Consider the following 25,154-nt stretch of genomic DNA (forward strand, 5'->3'; position numbering starts at 1 on the left):
TTACTACAGAAAAAACTTGAATTATTATATACTCCCTGGTAGAAAGAATTTGGAAATTTGCAAAGATCTCACAGCAAATTATTTGCAAATGTCAGTGATTCGCTGCAGTTTCAAAGGCCAGCCTCCTGTTCTAACATGATGAATATATTCAGATAATTTTCTCTGAATCACCTCACTGGCAAACCAGTGGCTTTAATGGTAAAATAGCTCTCAGGGCTCCTGGTGTACATGTATATTTAGAAACAGTCCCCAGTGATAAATAAAGGAACTAAATGTTAAATAGTAGCAATATAATTAATAATTTTCATGGTATAAAAATATAGCTCTAAGTCTTCCTCTATATAATGAATGACACTGTTTTTCTCCTCCTTATTATTGAAAGAATTATTAATACATGTGTAGCATTCCAAAAGGATACTGGGCTTAAACTTTTTAATTCTATCCAGCACTTCTTAATAGGGAAGATTCTGTGGCTTATTTTTATCACCTTGCTGTATCATTTACAATAAAATAACATGAAATCATTTACAAAGAAAAAAAGACCTAGAAATGACTATAGTTCTTAACATAAACTCACCACACTGTTGCCACATATATTTGTAGAAGTCACAGAAATGTTATAGAAATGACACATCTGAAAAGGAGAGGAATCTGCAAAAACATTCCTAGCATTTGTTGAGGTGTTAACTATGCTACCATCCTGTGATTCTACATTCTATTTCTAAGAAACACAGCTGACAATGGCTATCTGTCAGCCAAGTATAACTAATCACCTCAATGAGACTACACAGCAGAAATTAAAGTCTACTTTGGGTTAAGCTATGGAAGATTTTGAAAAAGAAAACAGGAAAGCGGACTGAAATGAAAGGCATTCTGCCGTGCAGTCTTGTATGTTATAGGAATATTTAAATTTGTTCCACTTTGCAATAATAAATGTGACAGCATTTCAGCTAAACGATTTGGAATAATTTTGTTCACTAAAATAAAACAACAAATGTAATTTTTCCATTAAAACTGTACACACCTTGTACTCACTTTTATGTTGTCAAAACCCAATAGTTTTAAGAATACATTATTGCTATACAGTGTAAGTCTGCCATATGCCTTAATATTCATGATAAAAGGTAATGTTGCCTAACATGACACTGTTGTGTAGCGTTCTTTGAATGCAAGAGCTTAATTCCACTGGCATGTGCAGTCTATTGGTTCCTGGAGGGTGTACATAACTTCAGTGCCATTTCCTGAACAGTACAGAGGCACTGTCAGGTTTCGCACTCCATTCTCACGACAGCACTTGCAGAACCTCAGGTGACTCTCAACATTGATGTTATATATTGTAGCTGATGGGCACTTTCCATCACATGATGCAACACTGATCTGCAAGCACAATTAATGAAGAAAGAAATCTGAACATTCGGCCAACACTGATTATTCGATTCCTCCAGGCAGTCGGTAAGACCTTTGCTTTTTTTTTTTCCTCCTTTATTAATTTATTCTTGTTACATCTCAATGGTTATCCCATCCCTTGTATCCTCCCATTCTTCCCTCCCTCCCAATTTCCCCTTATTCCCCTCCCCTATGACTGTTCCTGAGGGGGATTACCTCCCCCTCTATATGATCATAGGGTATATATCGTCTCATTCTCCAATCTTCTGTATACTTAAAAGATTGTGGAAATAGTACAAGATGATTTGTACATACACCAAAAGGTTGTGACATGGTCATATTGAATACAGCAATGCTTACATAATTCAAAGAATGACTTGTCGAAGCATGACTGAATAAATGGAATAATAACTTAGTCCTAGCCCAATAGTCCTATTGTCACTGATGTCGTGCTTTGTTGCACATTCAGCATAGAATTAAGTAGGCCATACTAAAAGGAGTAAAGTAATAACTTGAACTACATTCCCTGATTAAAAGTAGGAAATATATGTAAATTGTACTTCTATCTCTCTAGATTTCTATTATCCTTTAGAACTACTGGTTATTTATGCTAAGAACAATTTATAATTCTTCAGACACAAAATATTTTAATATTAAAGTATAGGGACACTCTCAAAGTCAAATGCTTTATGTCACCATCATCTTGTCTAGTTTGCCAGTGTCCCTTGTCAGTGATACAGATTTCCAGAAACACACACTCTTTATGTAACCAGTGTTGTTTTCCACTTACAGAGCTCTGGCTTACACAGTCCTGTTTCTTTATGATGGATTTAATGATCAGTTTCTGGCATATTCTTTCTTCTCGTTTGCCTTAAAAGGAAAAGAAAAGAAAAGAAAATGTATGTGTTCATCAAAAATCTCATGTAAGGGGTGGAGAGATGGTTAAGTGGTTGAGAGCCCTTGCTGCTATTCCAGATACATTGAGCTCCCAGCATCCCTGTCAGATGGTTCACAGCCCTCTGTAACCCCAGTTGCAGGAAATTTGACACATCTGGCCCCTCTATGCCCCACACTCACATGGACACACTAACACATAGACACACATACCTAAGCATGACTAAAATAATAATAAATTAGTATTAAAATTCCATGTATGATACTTCATTCATTTAAAACATGAATATAATTAGATTGAGAAATTGATGTAGTTATTTAAAACATATAGTCAGTATCATATTTTTTCAAACTCTAATCTTAGCTGCTGTATGCACAATATCTATTTTCTCCTTCCATATAACTTGTATCTTCTAAAGTAATAATTTTTTTCATTTTTACCTGTTATCCTAACATAATAATTATTACCATTAGTCAAAAATGTAATGCATGTTGAATAATGAATTTTTAGATTTAACTGTTATTATGTGTAAATATGTAATATATAAAAATGATTCATATACAAAAAGTTTTAAATAAAACTGTCAAAGGAATAAGAAATAAGAATATATAAAGGTAAACCTCTTTATATTTTACAGCTAATTTTAATTCCAGTGTTCCTGATATGGTAATAAATACACACTAGTTCATATGTGACTCACAGAATACTGAATGAAACAATGCTTATTTTCTTTTTTTTCTCCTTTATTAATTTATTCTTGTTACATCTCAAGGGCTATCCTCAGATCTAGCCAATGGACAGAACACTCTCCACAGTAGAGTGGAGAGTGGGATATTATTTTCTCACATACTCTGGTGCCTCACCTTTGACCATGTCCCCTGGAGGGGGAGACCTGGTGGCACTCAGAGGAAGGACAGCAGGTTACCAAGAAGAGACTTGATACCCTATGAACAATGCTTATTTTCAATTAACAGAAAAAATGTATTGGTTGTTTCATCAGATTCTAGTAACTAAAATGTATGTTACTCTATTCCCAAGGCCCAATTAGTATAATTCTTGTCAGTTGAATTGAGTCCCCTCAAATCTTCCTATGTTCAATGGAGTTATAGAATGTGATTTTTATTTGGCCACCGGTCTTTATATAAAGAGACAGTCAGATGAGAATGAGATAGGCATGTAGGTTATAACATAACATGACTGACGCTAAAATAAGGGAGGGGGAAAGTTAAAGAAACACAAATGCAACACACACACACACACACACACACACACACACACACACACACACGGAGAGAGAGGTGGAGAGAAACGTGATACAATCATGAAGACAGTCATCTGTAAGTCAAGGAACTCTTTAGAAAGCAGCTTGTCAACATCTAAGTTTGGGAACTCCAGATCTATGAAACAATACATTTCTGATATTTAAGCCACCTGCTTTGTTAGATTTTGTGTTATAGAAAGAAAGTAACACACTGAAGTTGTAAAATACTGAACTTTTTGGAGGGGAGGGGGCACAGGGCTTATATATGACTTAACTTTGGGCTCATATACAGTGGAACTAAATTTTAGCCCATCATCACCAATCACAAGAAATATGACCTGGACATTTTGCTTAAGCTCTTTGAGCTGAAAATAATTCCAGAATTTATTGAAGTGGATTTTTGTGCAAAATGAATAATCTATCTTTATACATGCACAGGATTTAGTCCTTCGGGATGCTCAGAAATCATATTTTAGAAACGCTTCAGCTTATATCTAACAATTCATCCCTCTAAGATGGCATTATTAACCCAAATTATCCTATAATCTTTTCCAAAGCATCTCTACATAAATTTTAAATTGCTGCCTGTGTAATTTCTCTTAAAGCTCCTACTTTTGTATTCATATAAGGTCATATTTAAAAAGTAAAAATTGTGTGTTGCATAAATAGCTCTCTATTTCAATTTTTGATCTAGTTCAATTCAAAGTTGCCACAAGATAAACTTGTAATTAAAACAAACATGAGATACATTACATGTACTTAACTAATTACTGTGAACATTTCTAAATATAGGATTTAAATGTAATTCACTATCAGCATTTCTCAGAAGTACAGACTCAGAGATTTGTCCAAATTGTCTGATGGCACCATACACACCCGAATGTCCAGATCACCATCTCAATGCCGTTGTTATCATAATCTACTTAAGTTTGTGTAGCTGAGCATATTCCAAGCAAATAGCGACTGTGAAATTCAAACCAATTCAAGCCTCTATCCTAGGCTACAGGCTGGAGAGGAGTTAAAATGTTAAGATGGTTGTCTGCTCTTCTAAAGGACTTTGGGTTTGATTCCCAGCGCCCAGATGATGGCACCCAACCTTCTGTAACTCCTGTTCCAGGGGATCTGATACCTTCTTCTTGCCTCTGCAGTGACTGTATGCAAATGATGCACAGACATCATGCAGGTAAAACAGCTGTACACATAAAAGTATCTTGATTTTGAAGAAAATCATAGGCTATGAATTTTACAAAGTGTCGCAGTAAAGAAATTTATCTTTAAAAAAAAAAGTGTTTGTGTGTCATGGAGGGCCCAAGCTAGGATCCTTGAATCCTACTCAGAAAGGGAACTAGACTAGACATTGAAGTGGATAGAGAGAGAACAGGATGGGGGAAGTATGGGGAAGGAAAACAGGGTGGGATCAGATGTGAGGAGAACAGGGGTCTAGGTGAGAGGGCGGAGAGAAAGGAGAGAACATGAGGGAACAAGCATCTCTGGGACAAGCTGAAGACCAACACAGGGTAGGCTCCTGGGAGGACATGCAGGTGACTCTAGCTGAGAACCCTAGCCCTGGGGGAAATGGAGACTGAAGTCCTAGCCAGGCAGGACTTCCAGTGGAGGAAAGGGGACACCATCCCACCCACAAAACCTTCCGCCCTAAATTTACCTGCCTACAAGATATGCAAGGATAAAGATGGACCAGAGATTGAGAGAAGGACCAGCCCATGACTGGCCCAACCTGATACCCACGCCATGGGAGAGAGCCAACCCCTGACACTATTAATGATGCTCTGCTATGCTTGCAGACTAGCACTTAGCATAACTGTCCTCTGAGCAGCTTCACCCAGCAGCAGGATAAAAAAAGATGCTGAGACCAATAGCTAAACATTAGACAGAGCTCAGGAAATCTGGAAAACTACGAGGAAGGATAGAAGGACCCAGCGCGGACAAGAATTCCACAAAAGGCCCAAAAGAGACAAATAACCTAGGCCCGTGGGGGCTTACAGAGACTGAACCACAAACCAAATAGCATGCATGGACTGGACCTAGGCCCCCGACATGTGTGTAACTGATGGGCAGCTTAGTCTTCATGTGGAGTGAGGCTGTCTCTGATGCGGACTCTGTTGCCTGCTTTTGGATCATTTGTGTCTAGTTGGGCTGCCTTGTCTGGCCTCAGTGAGCGAGGATGCACTTAGTCCTGATGCCACTTGATGTGCTGGGGTGGGTTGGTGGTGGGGCCGCCCCTTTTCTGAGGAGAAGGGAAACGGGAAAGGGGAAAGAGAGAAGAAGGTGGGAGCATGGAACTGGGAGGAGAAGAGGGAGGAGGCTGAATCCGGATGTAAAGTGAATACATGAATGAATGAATGAATGAATGAATGAATGAATGAATGTAATAGTAAAAGCGTTTATGTACATCGCATAAGACAAAGGTTGGGTTACAGGACTATCAACCGCACATCACAGAAGCATTTAAATGACAGACTTTACAATGTACATCTTAGGAACAGACTGCTATGAGAACACAACAACAGTCTGAGCCACAGAAACTAATCTATCGCTGCGTGGACTATGTCCTCACTTACAGATCTTGCAGCAGCCTTCATTATAAAGCTTTACAATCCCTTCGTTCTAGGAAAAGAAGAATGCAAAGGTTAAGAGATGCAGTGTTTATCAGTCTTCTCTTAACTTGGAACTGAAAGCCAACTTCCACAATATTTTATCAGCGACACAAAGCCTTTATAGAAAAATAATTAGAAGTTACTGATTCCTAATAAGAATTTTTAAGGAACACAATATTTTGTTAAACACTGCATTGTCTCTACCTTAATACAAAAAGGCACAAAAGTACTTAAGGAATGCTTTCACAATGCTATGTTTTAACACAATAAAATAATAAAAGCTATTCCAACTATCCTTCATTAATTTTCAACTCCAAAAATAATATAAACTATACTAATTAGTTGAATTAAATTTCTAAATATAGCAAATGTTAAGAAGGCACATTGTGTCTTTAATAAATATTTTATTTTTCAAACAAACCTCATTTTCCAGAACTTAAATATAACTTTAATACATGTGATAGCTTGCTAACCATCACAATTAAAGGTTTTAACTACAAAGAAAAAAATCAGTGATGCTGTGCTATTTCTCTATACAACTGAATAAATTCCATTAATCATTAATGACTAACTGTCAAAATAACTAACACTAGAAATAGTTTGTTTTAAAATAAAATTCATAACACTTAAAAAAATCTCTCCCAATAGATTTTTCTCTGAGAAAATAGAGAGTAAAATGGAGCAAGACTATAGAATCTTAAAAATAAAAACAAAAAACAAAAAACATCAAGTTCTCCAGTGGCCTGAATCAGAGAAGCAGGGTAAATGTTACTAGATCCAGATGCATTAATGACATGATAAAGCTATATGTTTGTCTAAGAAAAGAAAGAAGGCAAAACTCAATTAAGTAGCACATATATCTATAATAATAGGAAGCCTGAGTTTGCTGATCAAAGGCTTCTTCAATTATCCTTGAATATACACATGAAAACCTAGAGGCAAAAAAAGTATCCATTCTAAGAGAGTCAAATTTGAACTCAAAATAGCAAATTAAAGAAATATAACAGATTTTATCTATGCAAAGAAAGAAACCACCCACCATAGTAAATAAGCCACAGTGTCTGTAGGACCTTGGAAAACATACTAATGTGTAATTCCTAAATTACAGTTAATGAGGGATTTCTTTACATATAACAAAATACAAACCAGTTTGCATTCAGTCTCATTAAAAGGAGGGCAAACCATGCTGTAGTTTAGAATCATTGCTTCCTCATCAGTCTTAACACATTCGTACGTGGTGCAGTTATAGTGCCAGGTGCTCCCCTCCTATGAATAAAAAAGAGTTATTGCTATGCATGCTAAGATCTGTAACATTTCTTAGAACCCTTCATTAATTAAAGCTTTATTTAATCAAATTCAATACAAGATAGAGAGCTTATTGGAACATTAACATTTCGTCTGAAAATGTCCCAGTTGTATCTTGAAATTATACCACACACACACACACACACACACACACACACACACACACACACACACTACATGCTTGTATGTGTTTGGTTTCATAATGAAACTGAAAAGTTGCATAATAATGTTTGCAGGGTTTTTGGATATAATAGAAAAGTACAGCCAAACTCTTTCTTGAAGATTCCTTGTAGACCAGTAAAAATTTAGATAAACCTAATCACTTTGCCCTAGGTCAGTGTTCTCAACATGTGGATCATGACCTATTTAAGGTTGCATATCACATATTTACATTTTGATTGATAACAGTAGCAAAACTACAGTTATGAAGTAGCAAAGAAATAATTTTATGGTTGTGGGGGTGACCACAACATGAGAAACTGTATTAAAGGGTTTCAGCATTAGGAAGGGTGCGAATCACTGCTCTAGGTCCAATCTTGGTTTATGAATAGCTTCAGATCATTTAAGAACCACAATCAAAAATAATCTGTAAATTCAGAGGTTAAAAACCATACTACTCAGCCAGATGTGGTGGTGCACACCTTTAATCCCAGTACTTCAGAGACAGAGGCAAGGAGATCTCTGTGAGTTCAAGGGCAGTCTTGTCTACAAAGAAAATTCCAGGACAGCCAAGGCTGTTACACAGAGAAGCCCTTTCTCAAAAACGAATAATGATGATGATGATGATGATGATGATAAATATTTTAGAAAATAGTGATATTTAATAGATCAAAAATTAAAAATCAATGGCTTCATAAAAATACTAAGTTTACTATCCTCAGTAGTCATTAGATACCAGCTTTTCCTGGAAATCGTATCTGGAAAAATGTTAAAGTCTATGTTAAAATTACCTTAGGAATCAGTTTTAAACAAATTATTTTACAAAAAAAAATACCAAAAAGATTAAAATAGAGCAAAATATATTAATGTGTGACGAAAGGTACACTGTGTACAGGTGTGCAATGTATGCAGATGACATTTTTAATACAATTCAAGAGAATCATCTTAAGAAAGTGCCATAGCACCAGCCAAGGACAATACGTGCAGTAAACTTCAAACCCCTACCCAGATCTAGCCAATGGACAGGACGTTCTCCACAGTTGAGTGGAGAGTGGGATCTGACTTTCACATGAACTCTGGTGCCTCATATTTGACCACATCCCCTGGATGAGGAGACCTGGTGGCACTCAGAGGAAGGATAGTAGGCTACCAAGAAGAGACTTGATACCCTATGAGCATATACAGGGGGAGGAAGTCCCCCTCAGGAACAGTCATAGGGGAGGGGAGTAAGGGGAAAATGGGAGGGAGGGAGGAATGAGAGGATACAAGGAATGGGATAACCATTGAGATGTAATATGAATAAATTAATAAAATGTATTTTTAAAATATTTTAAAAAAAGAAAGTGCCATTAGAAGTGTTACTCTTCATAGAACATATTCAGGAAATAAGAATACATACCTCATATACAACTGATGTCCCATTTTCCATATGAAACTTGCATGATATATTTTTACAGGTTCCACAGCAATCATAATCACTGGGAGATGGAATGTATGTCTGATGCTGCATATAATGAGCAGACATAGTATTAGCCATACATCAATACAAGCATTTTAATGAGTTAGTTCTGAAGGTGCTTCCAAATAGAACTCTCTCTCTCTCTCTCTCTCTCTCTCTCTCTCTCTCTCTCTCTCTCTCTCTCTCTCTCTCTCTCTCTCAACATTTGTAAGCATTCCTAAAGTTGAATCTGAAAAACTTCAAACAATAATTGGCTTTATGTAGCCAGCTTAGAGATGAAGTAGATGTTGACCTCTGCGTCTACCTGACAACATTCATCCATCAGGTGCAACAATCTTAGGTCAACCAAACAAGAAAGCTGTGGGTGGCCACTCTGGAAACTCAAGGTCATTCATAGTAAAGTGAAAATCTGCATTAAATACACATCTTGTAAAATAATAGAGTGTTGAGGAACTATTCAAGTATAACTCATGAAATATACACAAGTTCAAATTCTCTAGCAGGAAAAATTTAACTCCCAGGGTCACCAGAGCAATTTACAATAATACTTACCACATCACAGTCTTTTGAACAATTCACCATGGTAACATTCAAAGTATGAAAGCCTGTATGATTATCTTTCTCTTCCAGACATTCTACTGTGTAACAAAAGTCCCCTTCCAAATCCTTTATCAGAGATTGACCAGGACTCAATACTGATACTTCCTGAAACACACACACTTCATCCTTTTCTATTAAAAAAAAAGAAGTCAATAAAAAACATAATATTGCCTTTTGTATTTATCCAATCAATAGAACTTATGTTTATGACCACATTTTCATTGTGATGGGCCAAATTTTCAAAATCAAGTAGGATATTATATATTTTTATCAACACAAGAATTTATTTACCAACATCAATGGCATAGCTATCCCTTAATGTGTAATAAAAATTAATCTTAAAAATCACATGTTCCAAAAGATATATTTTACAGCAACCTCCAGAAGTATGAGGTCTCAGGGATGAGCAAGGTATTGCTGTCCCTTCCCCAGACACAGATCAAGACCACTGTCAATTGTGAATCTAGACAGTTTCAAAGTCTAATTCAATAATAGTAAGTACCCTTCATGGTGGGATTCTGTAGCATTTCGTGACTTTAATGATTTTTATGTTAATAGAAATGATTCCATTTTAGTGCTACTAGGATAATGTCCCATGGTATCTGAATGATGGCATATTAAAGCAGGCTGGGAGAGGGCTTGATATAACCCAGAAACTTTCCTTGCCTTTAACTCCTAGGGTCTGCCTTTCTTTGCTCATACAAAAAATTGAAGCATGTTCATCCATTAGAGAAATATTCTGCATTCTATGATTCCATTAATACTTAGTATGAAATCTAGTATTTCATGCCTTGAAATGCTAATGCTGATCATAAGACAATGAACAAAAATATGCCCAGAAGTTTAGATAATATGTTTTAAGGTGACATGGAAAAAGAATTCCCATGTCCTCTTAAAAATTCTGTGGTAAAAATAATAACTTTTCTCTTATTATCAAATTTCTCAGAACATTTTGAGATATTATGAAGGAAAAGCAATAATTGTGTATTAGAATATTAGCAATTGACTTAATATGAATGCCATAGTTCTCAAAAAAATATTTCAAAATATATATATTAAAAAAGAAAATATTTCAAAAATATGTAAGTGCTAAACAACAGATACCAATAATATACATTTATTATTTAAATATTTAAAATATTAAAAAACATTTACCACAAAGATACTGGTCACATCCACAGTCACTCTGAAAGTTTTTATCTATTGCAGCAAATTCTCCCTTTTAGAAAGAAATTATCACGTGATTCATCATAATCATTTTGAAAATACATATTATAAATGATTGTACCAAGGTAGACACTTATGAGATACTTCATAATCTTGCTATTGAGTGGGCTTGTTTGCCAAACATTCAGAAAAAAATTTACAATAAGAAATATAATTGTTGATTACTCAGTGACTGTATGGGGGTAGGTATGTATACATGTTTGTGTGGGGGGGGTGCATATACGTCTTGTGTGTGTGGATTGGAATGTGCATGCATGTTGAAACCAGAGGACAATAGGTGTCTCCCTTGATCACTCTCCCCCTTATTCACTGAGGCAAGGTGTCTCACTTTTCCTCAGAGCTTATCAAGCCAGCTAGTCCAGGTAGGTATCTTTCCCTGGCCATCTTCTACCTCTGCTTCTTGTATTCAGGTGAGGTACCTGCCTGGTGCTTACATGGGTACTATGTTTCCTAGCTCTGGTCCTTACATGGGTACTATGTTTCCTAGCTCTGGTCCTTACACCTGTGAGGTGACCTTACCCACTAAGCCATCTTCCCGGCACAGACCATTCTACCTCTTTGTAGTTCAATTTCCCTATCTATTAAATAGCTGAAGGTCATGTCATGATCTTATTAACAGTTTTTCCTACTCTACAGTCCTGTATTTGTTTGAGTCTTAGGTTCCAGCAGAGAGCAATTTGAAGGAAAAGAAGCTTGCGGCCCTGGAGATGTACCCGTCTGCTCTTTAGAGGCAGTTCAGAGTAGTGAAGACTGCAGCCCAGCAAGGCAGCCATGGGATACAGATAGCAGCAACTCTAGGACAGTGTCTCATAGTCAACGGAGGAGCAAGACTGCAACATGCAGAACTTGGTTCACTATTTACTATACAAACTAGTGCACATTGTTTAACCAATGTGTGTCTTATTTCCTTCATCTGTAAATAAACAATATGATACTGCTGGCCACTTCACACTGAAAAAAATAAAGAAGTGTATATAAAAAGGTCAGGATTGAGGTGTGACCCCAAGAGTACTGTATAACATGGAACTATTCCTAATTTTTTATCATGACTGAGACTCATAACGCACACTGTTAGAAATGAGTTAGCATCCTCTAAGCAATCAAAGGACCAGGATTAATATTTTTCTTGTAAGCATGTCTTTTTCTACAGTGCCTTAAATTTTTATAACATATATTAATAAAAATGAATTTGATTATCCATAGAAATAATTTATCCTGATAAATTCACAAAACCATCTTAAAGTCACTTTTTTTCTACAAGCTAATATGTTATATTTTATGGTGGTTTATAAATAGTAGTTTCATTAGTGCTAATTCACTATGACTTTAATCTAAAGACAATTCCAAAGATTTATAAGTAAAATTTTAAAAGTGGAAAATTTAAAAAACAGTTAATCAAATTCTCTCCCACGCAAATGGTATTCTGAAGTTGAAATAAAGGCTCTGCCTGGTGTTTCTGTGCCTTACCACAGGTTTTCACTTTTAATAATCAAAGGCACAATTATGTACAGCATTTCCTCATAGTTTTATAAGATTCCTTTATTTCTCTATGTCTTTTAAGATCATATCCATATATCTATTTGTAGTTTTATCTTGTAAGGACCCAATTCCAACAACAAGATATATATACTATTTGCAAATCCTTAATTTAAATGCAGTAACATGGTGTTCTGTTGCATAAGCATCATTGTTCTTTGGCTATTATGTGTTTATTCTTTGGCTACTATGATATGAAAAAAAACAAGTTTCTGTGTGGTATTAATTTTCTTTCTTGTGTGTGAGTTGTTGGACCAGGTGGCTGCTCTGTCCAACCTAGTGAACCATTACTGAAAGTGTGTGCACCAACTCACATCACCACAGTCAGTGTATGGTGGTCCTTATATTGCCTACCCTTTCAATATGTGTTATGACCCTATTTTTTCAAATTGAACATGACGTCATCCTCATTGCAATATTGGTTTACACTAAACAGAAAGCAAATGGTGACGAAGTGTCTTCTAGGCTACTAGAGTAGCTCTGAATGATGTTAATCTTGATTTGAATTCCCCCCGATCTAATATGAGTGCTCTTCTGGCTACCAAAGTACAGGATAAATACTCAGCACACCCACATTCTCACCCCCATGCACCTTTTGATTTCTGACCTCAGTCAGTCATTTACCCTTGCAGGCATCAACTTCCTTATTTATGAAATGAGCTAAAAAAAAAAAAAACCCACCTGCCTCTGCCTCACAAGGACTAGAATTAAAGATAGGCAACACCATACAGGGCCGCTTTGTTAAATAAAATATAAAGGGTTAACTATCATGTAATATTGTTATTTCAGCTTATGTAAACAAAACATGACAAGGACAATTCTATTAACTTTGTATAATTCAGAAATGAGGCCGATAAAGGGAGAGATATCAATTTGAACAACACAGTAAGGCAATTAAAATATATACATTCTTACCACTTCACAAGTTGGCATGACAAGATTTTCACAGTTGCACTCTAGAAGGCAAAAAGTCTACATGTTTACTTGATTCAAAATACATAAATACATTAATTCAAAACTCTAAGATATGAAATGAGTTACCACAATGCCAGTTTGGGCAACATTGTCCGGATATATTTTCTTTCACCAGATTCATATCTGTTGCACAGTTGAGTAATGGCGGAGGACAAAGGTTTGGCTCACAAACTAGGAAGAAAAAAAAATGGGTAACGATGAACCTCATGGCCTTGCATGTCCTCATTAGTTAGCTGTGATTACCAGGGTTTCTACATCCTTTCTATCTGCAATGTGCTCCTGAGAAGAGCATGGATGCCTATTTAACCATAGTAACTGAGCTACTTAGGCCAGCTCATGCAGAGAAAAACCCCTGACAAGGAGGTCGGAGTTAACAGTGCCACTAAGATACACTGGACTTCTTAAACATCCAACTCTTTTTGCACTTTTCATACTTAAATGTTTTAAGTTAGTTAAAAATAGGCTTACCACAGTAGTACTGAGGACAACATAAATGTGTAGTATTCAGATCCACTGTGAGGAATTCCCCATCACTACATTGTGGAGTCGGTTCAGTGCATGTTTTACAAACTGAAGGTTAAACAAACAAACAAATAAATGAAAAACAAAGTCACACCACACTAAAATAAAATCAGTGGTTAGTTAAGATTATAAACCATGTCGAAATGAAGTATAACATGTTTAATTGGGTTGTAGGAAAGTAATGCATAGCTCTTAATAGCCTAAATATGCAACTTTATGCTTTCTAAGTACAATGCAAAAGATGACATCTATCAGAAATATAAGGCGTTATCTTCAGAATAATTTACTCTTACTGACAGCAAAATACCATTGCTTAATTTACTCTGTGTCTTTTTTTTTTAATCCATTGAATAGTATCATTTACGGTTGAACAGTGTAGTAGAAACTTATCCAGTCATGCCTCACAGATCTGAAATTTTTCTGAATGACTCTGGCAAATGACTCGTGCATACAGTTCTTACAAAGACTGTTAATAAAGGGGCCTCATTGCGGCCAGCTATCTTGTGGTAAAACTTACGTCTGTTGAATCAGAATGAGAAATGTAGGCACACTAGAACAGAAAGCGGATAGAATCGTCTTCTGCCTCCTGCCTGAGCTTTTGTACTTGGCCCCAAATCCTTGTCTGATTTTAGTCTAGCCACTTAAAGTCAAGGAAATTTAAGAGATTTCCAAGAGATGTCTTCTGATTTCTGGTATAATAATTCACTCGAACTAGAGGTGGAGAAGAAGAGGGTTTTTCTTTACTATTTCCTCTCTAGTTCACCAAACAGGATGCTTTGTGCTGGCTACTTTAGAGATATCTTTGGATACTCCTATGCTTTGTAGGGGCTACCGTAGTTCATAGGTGATATGTAGAAGTTAAGTTTGGATTTGGTTTTGTATACCTCAGTACAGTGTGTTATTCTAGTTCAGTCCTCTAGAAAAGGATAGATATTTGCCTCATTAAATTTCCTTATTTTGCTCATTTTTGCACAGATACTCATAGTTTTATTGATGGAGCAAGTACTGCCTGTAATATTATCAAGAGTTATTTACAATGTGCACTGATTTTTACCCTTTTCATTCAGTTCCATTCCTACAATAGAACATAACACTGCTTGCCAAAAGTCCCATGAAATTCATAACAAATGGAGGGTCCCCATGTCCTTTCTCTTCTCACTGCAAGCTATCTCTAGAGCACCCACCACAGGATGGGTAGAAACAGCAAGGTTCTCCTTGTCGAACTTGAAGCACAAACTGGTCCTCTCTGCAATCTGGTGTTGAAATATTGGGACATCTCCACATATCACATTCTGCAGAATCACAAAAATGTTTGAAAACTTGTAAGAGTGAGGCAATAAAATGAATTAAAATAAGACGATACCATTTTTTTTTTTTTTTTTTTTTTTTTTTTTACTATTCGAACTGAGTAACAATCTTAATATAAACACATTATTTTTGGGAATTAGAAACTTCAAAATCTTTTATTGTAAATTCCATCTTCAGAGATCTAGAGGACAAGAGTCTAATCAACTATTCAGAATGTACAGTGAGCTTTAATCCCCTTAGTAGATGAAACTTACCACATTCATACTGTGGACAGCAGGAAAGAGCGCTGTAGCCAACAGTCAACTTCTGGCTACTTGTGCATGCTGGAATGGTCCTGTCACACAAAGTCATGTCACAGCCTAGAAATACGCAGCACAGTGTTACAGCAGTAGGGAGTGCAACTGGGGTCTTCCGCTGCCAGCTCAGAGTGGGGAAGTGGCTCTGCTACACACATTTCCCTTCTACGATGGAGACCATCACGCACAAAACCGGGCTGTGTGTGAGATAGCCCCAGCTCTAGGGGTTCTCTGGGATTTTCTTGCATCCCTCATTGTCATGAGTCAGAGACTTAGAGTCCTGCCTGTTGCCATAAGTTGCTGAATATTATTAATATTATGGCATGTTTTCTTTTACATGAAATTATACCACTTGTCTTGAGAAAAGGACATTTATGGATGTACTTCATTGTTGCCCTGCGTGTTTTTCAGACTGAGTATCTTGCATGTCTACAGGGCTCCAGGTCAGATACCTACCACAAACTTCCTTAGAACAACAGGTCAACTCATCAACAATGCCCATGACAACTTCCGCTTCTCTTTCACAAATAGGCGAGGGCTCCTCCTCACAGACAGGCTCTATAGGAATAATGCTTCCATCTTCCAAACATTTGTAGAGGGCACATTCGTCAACGCCACCATTCCAAACCTCCCCAGCACTTCGGGGTTGGTCTTCACTGTCAGTGCATACTTTAAAATATCAACGTTGTTATTTCATTTAAAACTGTGTGCTAAAGCAAGTCAAGCCATATGTTTTTTTTTAACTTTGGGTCATAACTTGATCCACTGATATAACAGCAAGTCATAAATCTATACTTTTTCAAATTCCTCTCTTCTTTCTTCAGCTAGAGCATTGCAGTTTTCTTTAACCAACATTAATATAAAGTCGACAGAAAAATACTATTATTTTCACAATCTTCTATGGGTACTTTCCTTACTGGCTGTCACAAACCTGTTTCTGAAATTATCCTTATATTTTTTTCTGCCCCACCTTGCATTTAATTAATGGCAAAATACTCTTTTGTCTTGCCATACTTAAGACCTATTTGACTGATAGAGTGCTGTATTGCAACTTTTAGAATTCTGTTCTTTTTTAATCTGCTACAACCATGAGGATAATATGCCAGAAATAATTTGAACATGAACATATAGTACTTAACTGTTTTTCCCTATACCATAATGCTATCCACTATTTCCTACATTCTTATTTCCTCAAAACACTGAATGCACAAAATGTTTTTTAAAAAGATTTTATGTCTCCTTGTTCCAACTTTAGGGACTAAGTACCATTCATTTCTCCATCTTACAGAGATAAAAGTGAACCCCTACACAAAGTTAATTAGAATTTAAATTGACCCCACAAATACTTTTAAATCTTTATTTACCTTGTTCTTTCCTAGTTATTTGCATAAGTAAAGATTAAAAACCATCATCACCAAAGACCTAATTTTATCTCCAACTGGAGCAATATTAAAAGCAAACTAAAAACTCATTTCCTTCCCAACACCTGTATCATCTTTGATGAATTTCCCACAGCATATATTTCTAATATCTAGAAGATATTTCATGTATGCGGGGGCTGTATCCCTGTGCGGTTATTTTATAGTGTAGTCCTTACCGCATTCTTGCTCTGGGATACATGGGGTTTTATCTGGTCGGTGAAGAATGGTGCCATTTTTGCAAACACAGTCTTCTCTTAAATTGAGACATGAGGAGTGTCCGTAGAACCACTTATTGAGACATGTTCTCGCTTCACATGGTCTCACACAGGGCTGATACTCCTTTCCTTCTGGGCAACTCAGAGCTGTAAACAATAAAGGACAGAATTTGCTCATATGAATTCTTAGAGAGAGAGAGAGAGAGAGAGAGAGAGAGAGAGAGAGAGAGAGAGAGAGAGAGATCATCCTGGGTTACAGCGGCAAATTTTGCATGTTTTGGTTTCCTTAAGGACTATTTTTCATTTACTAACCAACCACAAAGAAAGCTAGCCTTAGAGTTTGAAGGCATTCTTCAACTATCTAGATTGTATTCAATGTTTCACTTGAAAGTATTTATTTAATTCATATCACACACACACACACACACACACACACACACACACACACACACGTATATATATCCAATATCCAGTGCAAGTCTCTTTCACAACGTTCCTGCTCCAGAGGAGATACAATTTCTGCACAGAACAAACACAGAAACGTTCCTTAAATGTGTAACTCAAACCAAATCACAAGACAAGAACAGCACTGCCCGTAGAAAGCTAATCATTTACTGCTAAAAGAAGAAGTGCTGAGCAGTTTCTAAATGAGGTTTTTAGAAAATTCTTGTTGATTTCACTCTTCTTTAAAAAAAAAAACTCATGCTGTTCACAAATGAATACTCAGCTTGGGGGAAGAGGCATAAATTGGTACGATCTTGATGGGGGGCAATCTCACAGTGTCTAGTGAAACTGGAGATGGAAGACATTCATGATGAACTAGGAGTGGAATTCCCTCTGGTGACACAGTGAGAGGCCACACAGAGCTAAATTCCTAATTATTCCTGAAGCTTGCTTACAGCAAGCACTAACACAGTGGCCATTAGTTTTTCCCTTTTCCACGCACTTTAGATCGACTAAGTTAGTTTGTGACTGAAAAATGAAATGAAGAAAGGACTGTAGAGAGCAGAGCGTTCCGTGATGATAGCAAGTCATCACTGTGCTGGTGTTCACTCACGGCAATAGTCAGGTGTCCGCCACTGAATGCAGATGTCAAACTTGTTGCACAGAGCCACGTACGCAGCAATTGCATCACATTCATAATTCCAGAAATAGGTGTAGTTGATCCACATCTTTTCGCAAAAGTCCCGTGGTGAAACCTAGAGACGCATTTTTAATATATAATAAATTGTGTCATTTTAAATTTCTCAAAAGCACTGAGCTCACTCTCAAACCATTTGAAAAACCAGGTAGAGCGTGCTTTTGGTGCCAGGACATGGGGTGCAGAGGCAGGAAGATTGGCGCAAGTTTGAGGACAGCCTTGTCTACACAGCAAGTCAGGGTAACCAGGGCCACATAGGGAAACCCTCCTTCATAAAAGTTCAAATAATCAGAGTAGTAAATTAATGTCATTAAAGTTCCTCTTAAATTCAATTTTTCAAAAGGTACTTTTTTTGCTACAACAAAATAAACTTTTAAAAAGAAAACGAATCGATGATGCTTTAAGTTTTATTTGAATAATAACAGAGTGCTTGTGTGTCTTATTTTTATGTGCATGCATTTAAAATATTTAAGCATTTATAGTTTACTTTCATCTAAATTTCAAAGGAAATTGACCTTTAGAATGACTATTTTTTCCCCATCACTTTGAGCCCTTTGTGAATGTCTCAGGGTGCTCCTCATGGTCCAGACGAACAAAGAATCTACTCTTCTCTGTCCAGTCATCCACAGCGACCTTCCTCCTAACTACAACTTCCTCACTTGTCTTCCTACACCTTCCTTCACCTGTATGCAATACATCAAACTACCCCAGCATTCTCCTCTCATGGGCTTTTGTAAAAGAATAAGCAGGCACTCAAATAAAGAATAAGCAGGCTACCAAGATGAGACTTGATAGCCTATGACCATATAGTGGGGGAGGAGGTCCCCCTCAGCATAGACCTAGGGGAGGGGAATAGGGTGAAAGCGGGAGGGAGGGAGGAATGAAAGGATGCATTCCTGGGATAGCAATTTAGATGTAATCTGAATAAATTGATAAAAAAAAAGGAAAAAAACAAATATTCTATTATACACATTACATTCTGTATCTAGATCTTTCTCTCTCCCCCCTTATTTTCTGGTTTCTAGACAACACAGATATGTAAATTTCCCAAAGCTTTTCCAAAGCTGGCTTCGTATGTATCTCCATGTCTTTTTTTTTTTTTTACTTTCTTTTTTTATATTTAATTAATTTATTCAGATTACAACTAAATTGTTATCCCATCTTCCTGTTCCTTTTTCCCTCACGCTTTCACTCTATGTCTTGTATTATAAATGTCTGTTCACAGATTTCCCCTCCTTTTAGATTTCTTGAAGACATAAATAAGGAGGCCCCTGTTTGTTGATCTCTGGATTCTGGCAAAGTACCCATTATACACTAGAGTCACTAAATAAGCTAAATGACCTATAAAATTCTGGACTGCTTCATCCTTTTTATTTAACAAGAAATCTTTTTTTTATTGACACAGATCTCTTAAAATATTTACTAATCACTTAAACTGAGAAAACAAGAGAGTGGGGGGAAAAGTCAATTAAACTAAGAAAACAAGGGAATACAAAGATCAATTAAATTGACTAAATGATGGCTGTGTTACAGGTATATGCACACCAGAGGGTAGCATCATAGGAATTGATTAAACTTTCACTGTCTTAACTTCTACACATCGTTATCAAGCACCATTGATCTCTCTCTGATAAAGGCATTTGTTCATAGGGGAAAATTCTATTTCATTAAAAGTTATATAATTCTAACAAAAATTACAACAACAACAACAACAACACATAATTATCCTTCCTATCTCTATTAAGTTTATACAGTATAAGAACCACTGAACTTCAAACATACTGACAGAAGAATGGGAGAGCAGTTATTGTGAGTATAACAGGATGGCACAAATGGGAGTTTATTGATTCTTTTTCTCTCAGAACCCCTATTGCAATTGCTCTTGTTTCTGGCTACCTTTTACGTACTTTGTTATGGCACAGAATGAACGTGTCTCTGTTCAGTAACTCGATGCAGTGGCTGCAATCATGCTCAGTACAATTCCTCACAGGTCTTCTCATGGTTACTTCCAGTGACTTCTCAATTTCCCAGCTTCCGATAAATAATTCTATGTCTTCCATGTTGGTAATAATGGTGCCATTCTGCATCTTGAGATCATCATCTGGATCGTCATTGCAAATTCCTTGAAAGATTTTACATAGAAGAAAAATTCGCTATCACCAAATACAGGCAACTCAACTCAAATGACTTAATATTTTGTTTTAAAAGAAGGAATAATTGATTTGAAGGGAACTATAAACAGATGTATCTGTGTATTCTCTCATTCTGGCATTGATAGAACCTTTAAAATTAAATGTCCGTTTTTAAATAAAATATGTATTTTAAAGGAAAACATGTATATGAAGATTCTGCTCCTACAGTCCCTAAGCTAAAATGAAATTATATACTTCCTAGGAAAGCTAATATTTGGTGAATGAAATACAGTCTTCCATTCTCCAAGGAAAATTTTATCTAAACATAGTAAACTTTTCCTTTCAGTATTCATTACTGCTCCATAAGTCATGGTTGTGAATTTTTAATGCTAACTGTTCATTTAACAGGATGGAGAATTATCTATGAAACAACCTATGGACACACCTTTGAAAAATTATCTAACAATGGTGCATGTCTTGAGGGAATACACGGGCTAGGTTTATTGAAGTGGAAAAATCCATACTAAAAATGGGAGGCACTTTTCCCTGGTCTTGGGTCCTACACTAAATAGAACAAACAAAGGAAGACAAATACAAACATCCATCTGGAATACAGACACATTCCGGATTATAGTAAAATCTGGCTGGAATACAGACAAGACCTTAGTACATGCCTTGAATCCCAAACAATGAAGGCAAGGTTAGTTTATAGAAGGAAGTGCCCATGTTTGAAACTGATGTCTAATTGAGGACCAAAGTGAACAATCAAAGAAAGATTTGACAGAATGAGTCAGAGATAGGATACACCCCACTCTCAATGAGAACAGGCCAGGAAAGAGAGGTTACTTAAGAGCAGTGCAGAGAGAGAGAGAGAAAGTGAGTGAGAGAGAAGAGAGAGAGAGAGAGAGAGAGAGAGAGAGAGAGAGAGAGAGAGAGAGAGAGAGTGTGTGTCTTACTGGGGCTGTTTTACAGAGACAGGTTAAGACAGAGGTGAAGACAGAAGAAGCCAGAGAATGAGAAGGAGCCAGAAGATTAAAACACATTGCCAGAATATTTTTATTTTTGAGGCCAGGCAGATCGATTCAACCAGAAGCAGAGAAGCCAGTTTGATTCAGCCATCTTGGAAAGAAGTTTAGGCCAGAAAACCTGAGCTGTACCAGCCAGTGAGAGTTCAGAATGAGGTATAAAGGCTTGGGACTAGATCACATCTCACCCCCTCATCTGAGGAAATAAAAACAACATTTAGAGGTTGGCATAATATGTATGGATAATCCAGATATAAACAGGCAGCTGATGGCAATCACTGGAGGAGCCAAGATTTATTCAATATTAGTATATTACTGTCAGTATTTGAACTAGGATTGGTGGTTAGGGATGATATTTCTTCAATGAATTCTGACTAGTTACCATGTCATAGCCTTGAGAGTATTCAAGGAAATCCAGACACATTAGTTTATTCTTCATCCATGGAGTGTACAGCCACGCATATTACAGAGAAATGCCCCCAGGGCTCTGATCAAAACTTACCCAAATCCCACCCTACATTAACCTGTCATTTTTTTTTCTTACTTCTCAGAACTTTATGCCATAAAATATGTGAATTAAAATTTTTTCTTTAAGTTCCAAATTATAACTCCACAACAGGACTATCAGCATGAAGAAAGGCTGTCGCTGGCTTCATACACCAAAGCAGTCTCTGGTCTTTCATTATGTCTAAGCTTTTATAGTCAGAGATAGTTGTAAATATGTGCTTGGCTTCAAGTACATTTCAAAAATGTTTTCATTCCTGCCACCGTGCAAGGGGGTTCACAATACTATAAAGAATTGGGTGTCAATAACGGCCGCCTATCTGGTATCCTCTCAGTTTGGGCCTCACTGTCTTTCACTGGTCTTTTCCGTTGGCACTCAGACTAGCATTCCTCATGAATGTAGGCATCGCTTTAATTAATTAGATATCCCCCACTGTAGAGGTCATGCAGTTAAAAACTGCTCTGTGACTAACACAAAGGTATCCATAGTCCCTTCCCTATACTATGTTCTCAGAATCTAGTCAGCCAAATCACTGGCTTCATAAGAGTAAAATGTCATGAAAATCAAATAGAAACGAATCCACATAGAAGAGGTAAATTCTAGGGAAAAAAATTCCCAAAGTTGGTTTTATTATTCAATAACTGTTGAATTATTATTTATACTCAATAATAACTGTTTCTATAATGATAAAATTAAGTCATCATGAAAGTTTGTGCTATATTTAACATATTCTCATTAGTCAAAGAAATATATAAATCATAGTTAGCAAAATATTAATGATCATATACAGCAGGAGGAAGTCCCCCTTAGTCATGGTCATAGGGGAGGGGAGTAAGGGGAAAATGGGAGGGAGGGAAGAAGGGGAGGATACAAGGGATGGGATAACAATTGAGATGTAATATGAATAAATTAATAAAATATATAAAAAAGAATATGGAAAACTGAAAAAATAAATACATTAACAACAAAAAAAGTAATTTCAGATATTTCTACTTTGACTTATATGTATGTTTTGACTTTTGTATGTGTGTGTTAAATATTACAATACTAAGCCTTTGCATTATAGTAAACATAAACTCTACAGTTCATAATAAAACTAGCATTAATATTCAGAAAAGCAAAATCTTCTAATATGGCTTATGTTTTATCCAGATTTCAGACATAAAAGCCTAAGAAAGAAACAAATATATAAAAATCTTTTATGTATTTTGCTACACAAAAACTTTGGGTATCTTATTTTTATCACATAAATTAAGGTAATCATACTAATGTATTAATGCAGGCTACAATTAAGTGAATTAAAATATACCTAACAACTTATGAATATTCAATAAAGATGAATTAGTACAAATACATAGTATAGTAAGAACCACAGCAGATATGCATTGAAATAGAATATCTAACTTGAAATACTATTTCCTACTTCATTAGTTTTTGTTGAAAGTCATTGCTTTATAAAATATTCACATGTAAAATTAAAAAATGAATATGTCTCAATCTGGAATGTGATCTATTGGGGTCCAAAGCAATGTATTGTAAGAAGGAAAACACATTTTTTTTAAATGAGAGATTTCAAAATCAGTGCTCACCACAAAGCCCTTCTGTGTAAGATGACAAGTTAAACTGGGGGCCGAAGTGAATGTCTATGATTCCTGTAAGGTGAGCCCACTTTACGACTAACCCAGCAGGAGTAGTAACCACATACATTGTTCCAGAGTCTTCTATGAACAGCTCTTGACTTGAAAATGGCAATGGTACAACAATAGAATCCACGTCTACCTAGAATAACATACATATAGCCCTTAGGAGACTACTTTTTGAGATATAGAAGTTAAAATTAAGCTTTTATATATATTGTGTGTGAAAGGGGTTAGTATGTAAATTTTTACTTCTCTGTCATCCCACACCTTCTGGTTACTTCTCATCTCTCTTGTTGACTATTTGCTATCCCTTCATATATTCAGTATTATCTTCTTGTATTTCATTTTTCTTGTAAAGTAAATTTGTTTCACATATTTACTTTTGCCTGAGCCTCTCGACATATAGTGATTAGACAATTATTTACTAGTACTAACTTAAGATAGAGATTCTTTTTCTTCTAAATAAGAATTCAAGAGTAAATGTTCAGAAGAATCATTTCTCAAACCTAATAAAGATGCATAAGTTCAATGACTACTTCTTTGGTTTTGTTTAGATTCTAGCTGTAATCTTCAGCATGTCCACTTGATACTATTAACGTAGGCAGGCCAAGTAGATTATAGTTTAAGAAATAGTGATTGAGATCATTACAATGATATAGAACTATGGGCCTAAGTAATAGCAATTTTGGTAGTTATATCTCACCAGTCTTCTGGTTCATCGTCTTTGCATCCTACTCCTGCAGCCTCCTGAACTCTCTGCTGTCTTCTCACTCTTTAAGACTTCAGTGTTCACCTCCTCCATATAAGCCTGTTTGACCCTGTCTGTGACTGTGTCATTTCCCTTCTGCATTTCTCAGATATATTAGTAATAATTTTATCCTGTACCTTCTAATTCCCACCACTAGACATGTAATACAAAACCCACACAACTGCAGGTTAATTGGGATTAAGATAAAAATTGTATCACCTCTAAGAATAAATTTTTAATAATTGGTTATTAGTTAAACAAATGACCAGCAATTGGCCAGCAATATGCTCAAATGAGGCAAAAAAAAAAAAAACCCTCTATCCAAACGCTCAAAATAATAGCACTGACAATATCACTTATTATGTACTTTATCAATTTCAATCAAAATTAAAATATGCAAATGTCACCATTTAAAGATTATCACACTTGCATATTTTAGGTTTTACTTATTTAAACCCTTTTGCTATCTTTTTTACATTCATTTTAATATTAATTACATTCCAGAATCATGGAACTGTGGTGATGGAGTAATTAAGTCTAAAAAGAAAGACACTGTGCCACTCTTGTGAAGCAAAACCTCTGTACATTTTCTTCTTATGCTTTAGAATGATCCATTTAGATCTGAATGATGCAGCCAACTGACAACTCAGCCCCACATGTTAAACAGATTCCTCAAGATTAGAAGTTTTTCATTCAACTCCTTTCTAGCATTTTTATAACTTTGTTGCTCACATTTAGGTCATTACAATCAATGTAAATGTGCTGTCTTTCTGGTTTAGTTAC

The 25,154-nt window shown here is 36.1% G+C and overlaps 1 protein-coding gene across 1 annotated transcript in view; it reads right to left on the minus strand.

Moving 5' to 3' along the window:
* Positions 1–783: 783 nt before the first annotated feature.
* OTOGL (otogelin like) overlaps positions 784–25,154 on the minus strand; it is a 131,249-nt gene continuing 106,878 nt past the window's right edge. The window contains exons 42-58 of the mRNA XM_084796611.1: positions 23,573–23,762; positions 20,229–20,443; positions 18,238–18,379; positions 17,142–17,327; positions 16,001–16,213; positions 15,503–15,607; positions 15,125–15,232; positions 13,887–13,988; positions 13,485–13,589; positions 13,359–13,399; positions 10,836–10,899; positions 9,633–9,811; positions 9,021–9,125; positions 7,304–7,423; positions 6,122–6,167; positions 2,177–2,256; positions 784–1,377 (exon numbers count right to left, since the gene is read on the minus strand). Of these exons, the coding sequence (XP_084652737.1) occupies positions 1,177–1,377; positions 2,177–2,256; positions 6,122–6,167; positions 7,304–7,423; positions 9,021–9,125; positions 9,633–9,811; positions 10,836–10,899; positions 13,359–13,399; positions 13,485–13,589; positions 13,887–13,988; positions 15,125–15,232; positions 15,503–15,607; positions 16,001–16,213; positions 17,142–17,327; positions 18,238–18,379; positions 20,229–20,443; positions 23,573–23,762 (2,202 nt within the window). The 3' untranslated portion in view covers positions 784–1,176. The remainder of the gene's footprint in view (positions 1,378–2,176; positions 2,257–6,121; positions 6,168–7,303; positions 7,424–9,020; positions 9,126–9,632; positions 9,812–10,835; positions 10,900–13,358; positions 13,400–13,484; positions 13,590–13,886; positions 13,989–15,124; positions 15,233–15,502; positions 15,608–16,000; positions 16,214–17,141; positions 17,328–18,237; positions 18,380–20,228; positions 20,444–23,572; positions 23,763–25,154) is intronic.

This window comes from Acomys minous (genome assembly GCF_964271855.1).
Source record: "Acomys minous genome assembly, chromosome: 9".
Classification (NCBI taxonomy): Eukaryota; Metazoa; Chordata; class Mammalia; order Rodentia; family Muridae; genus Acomys; species Acomys minous.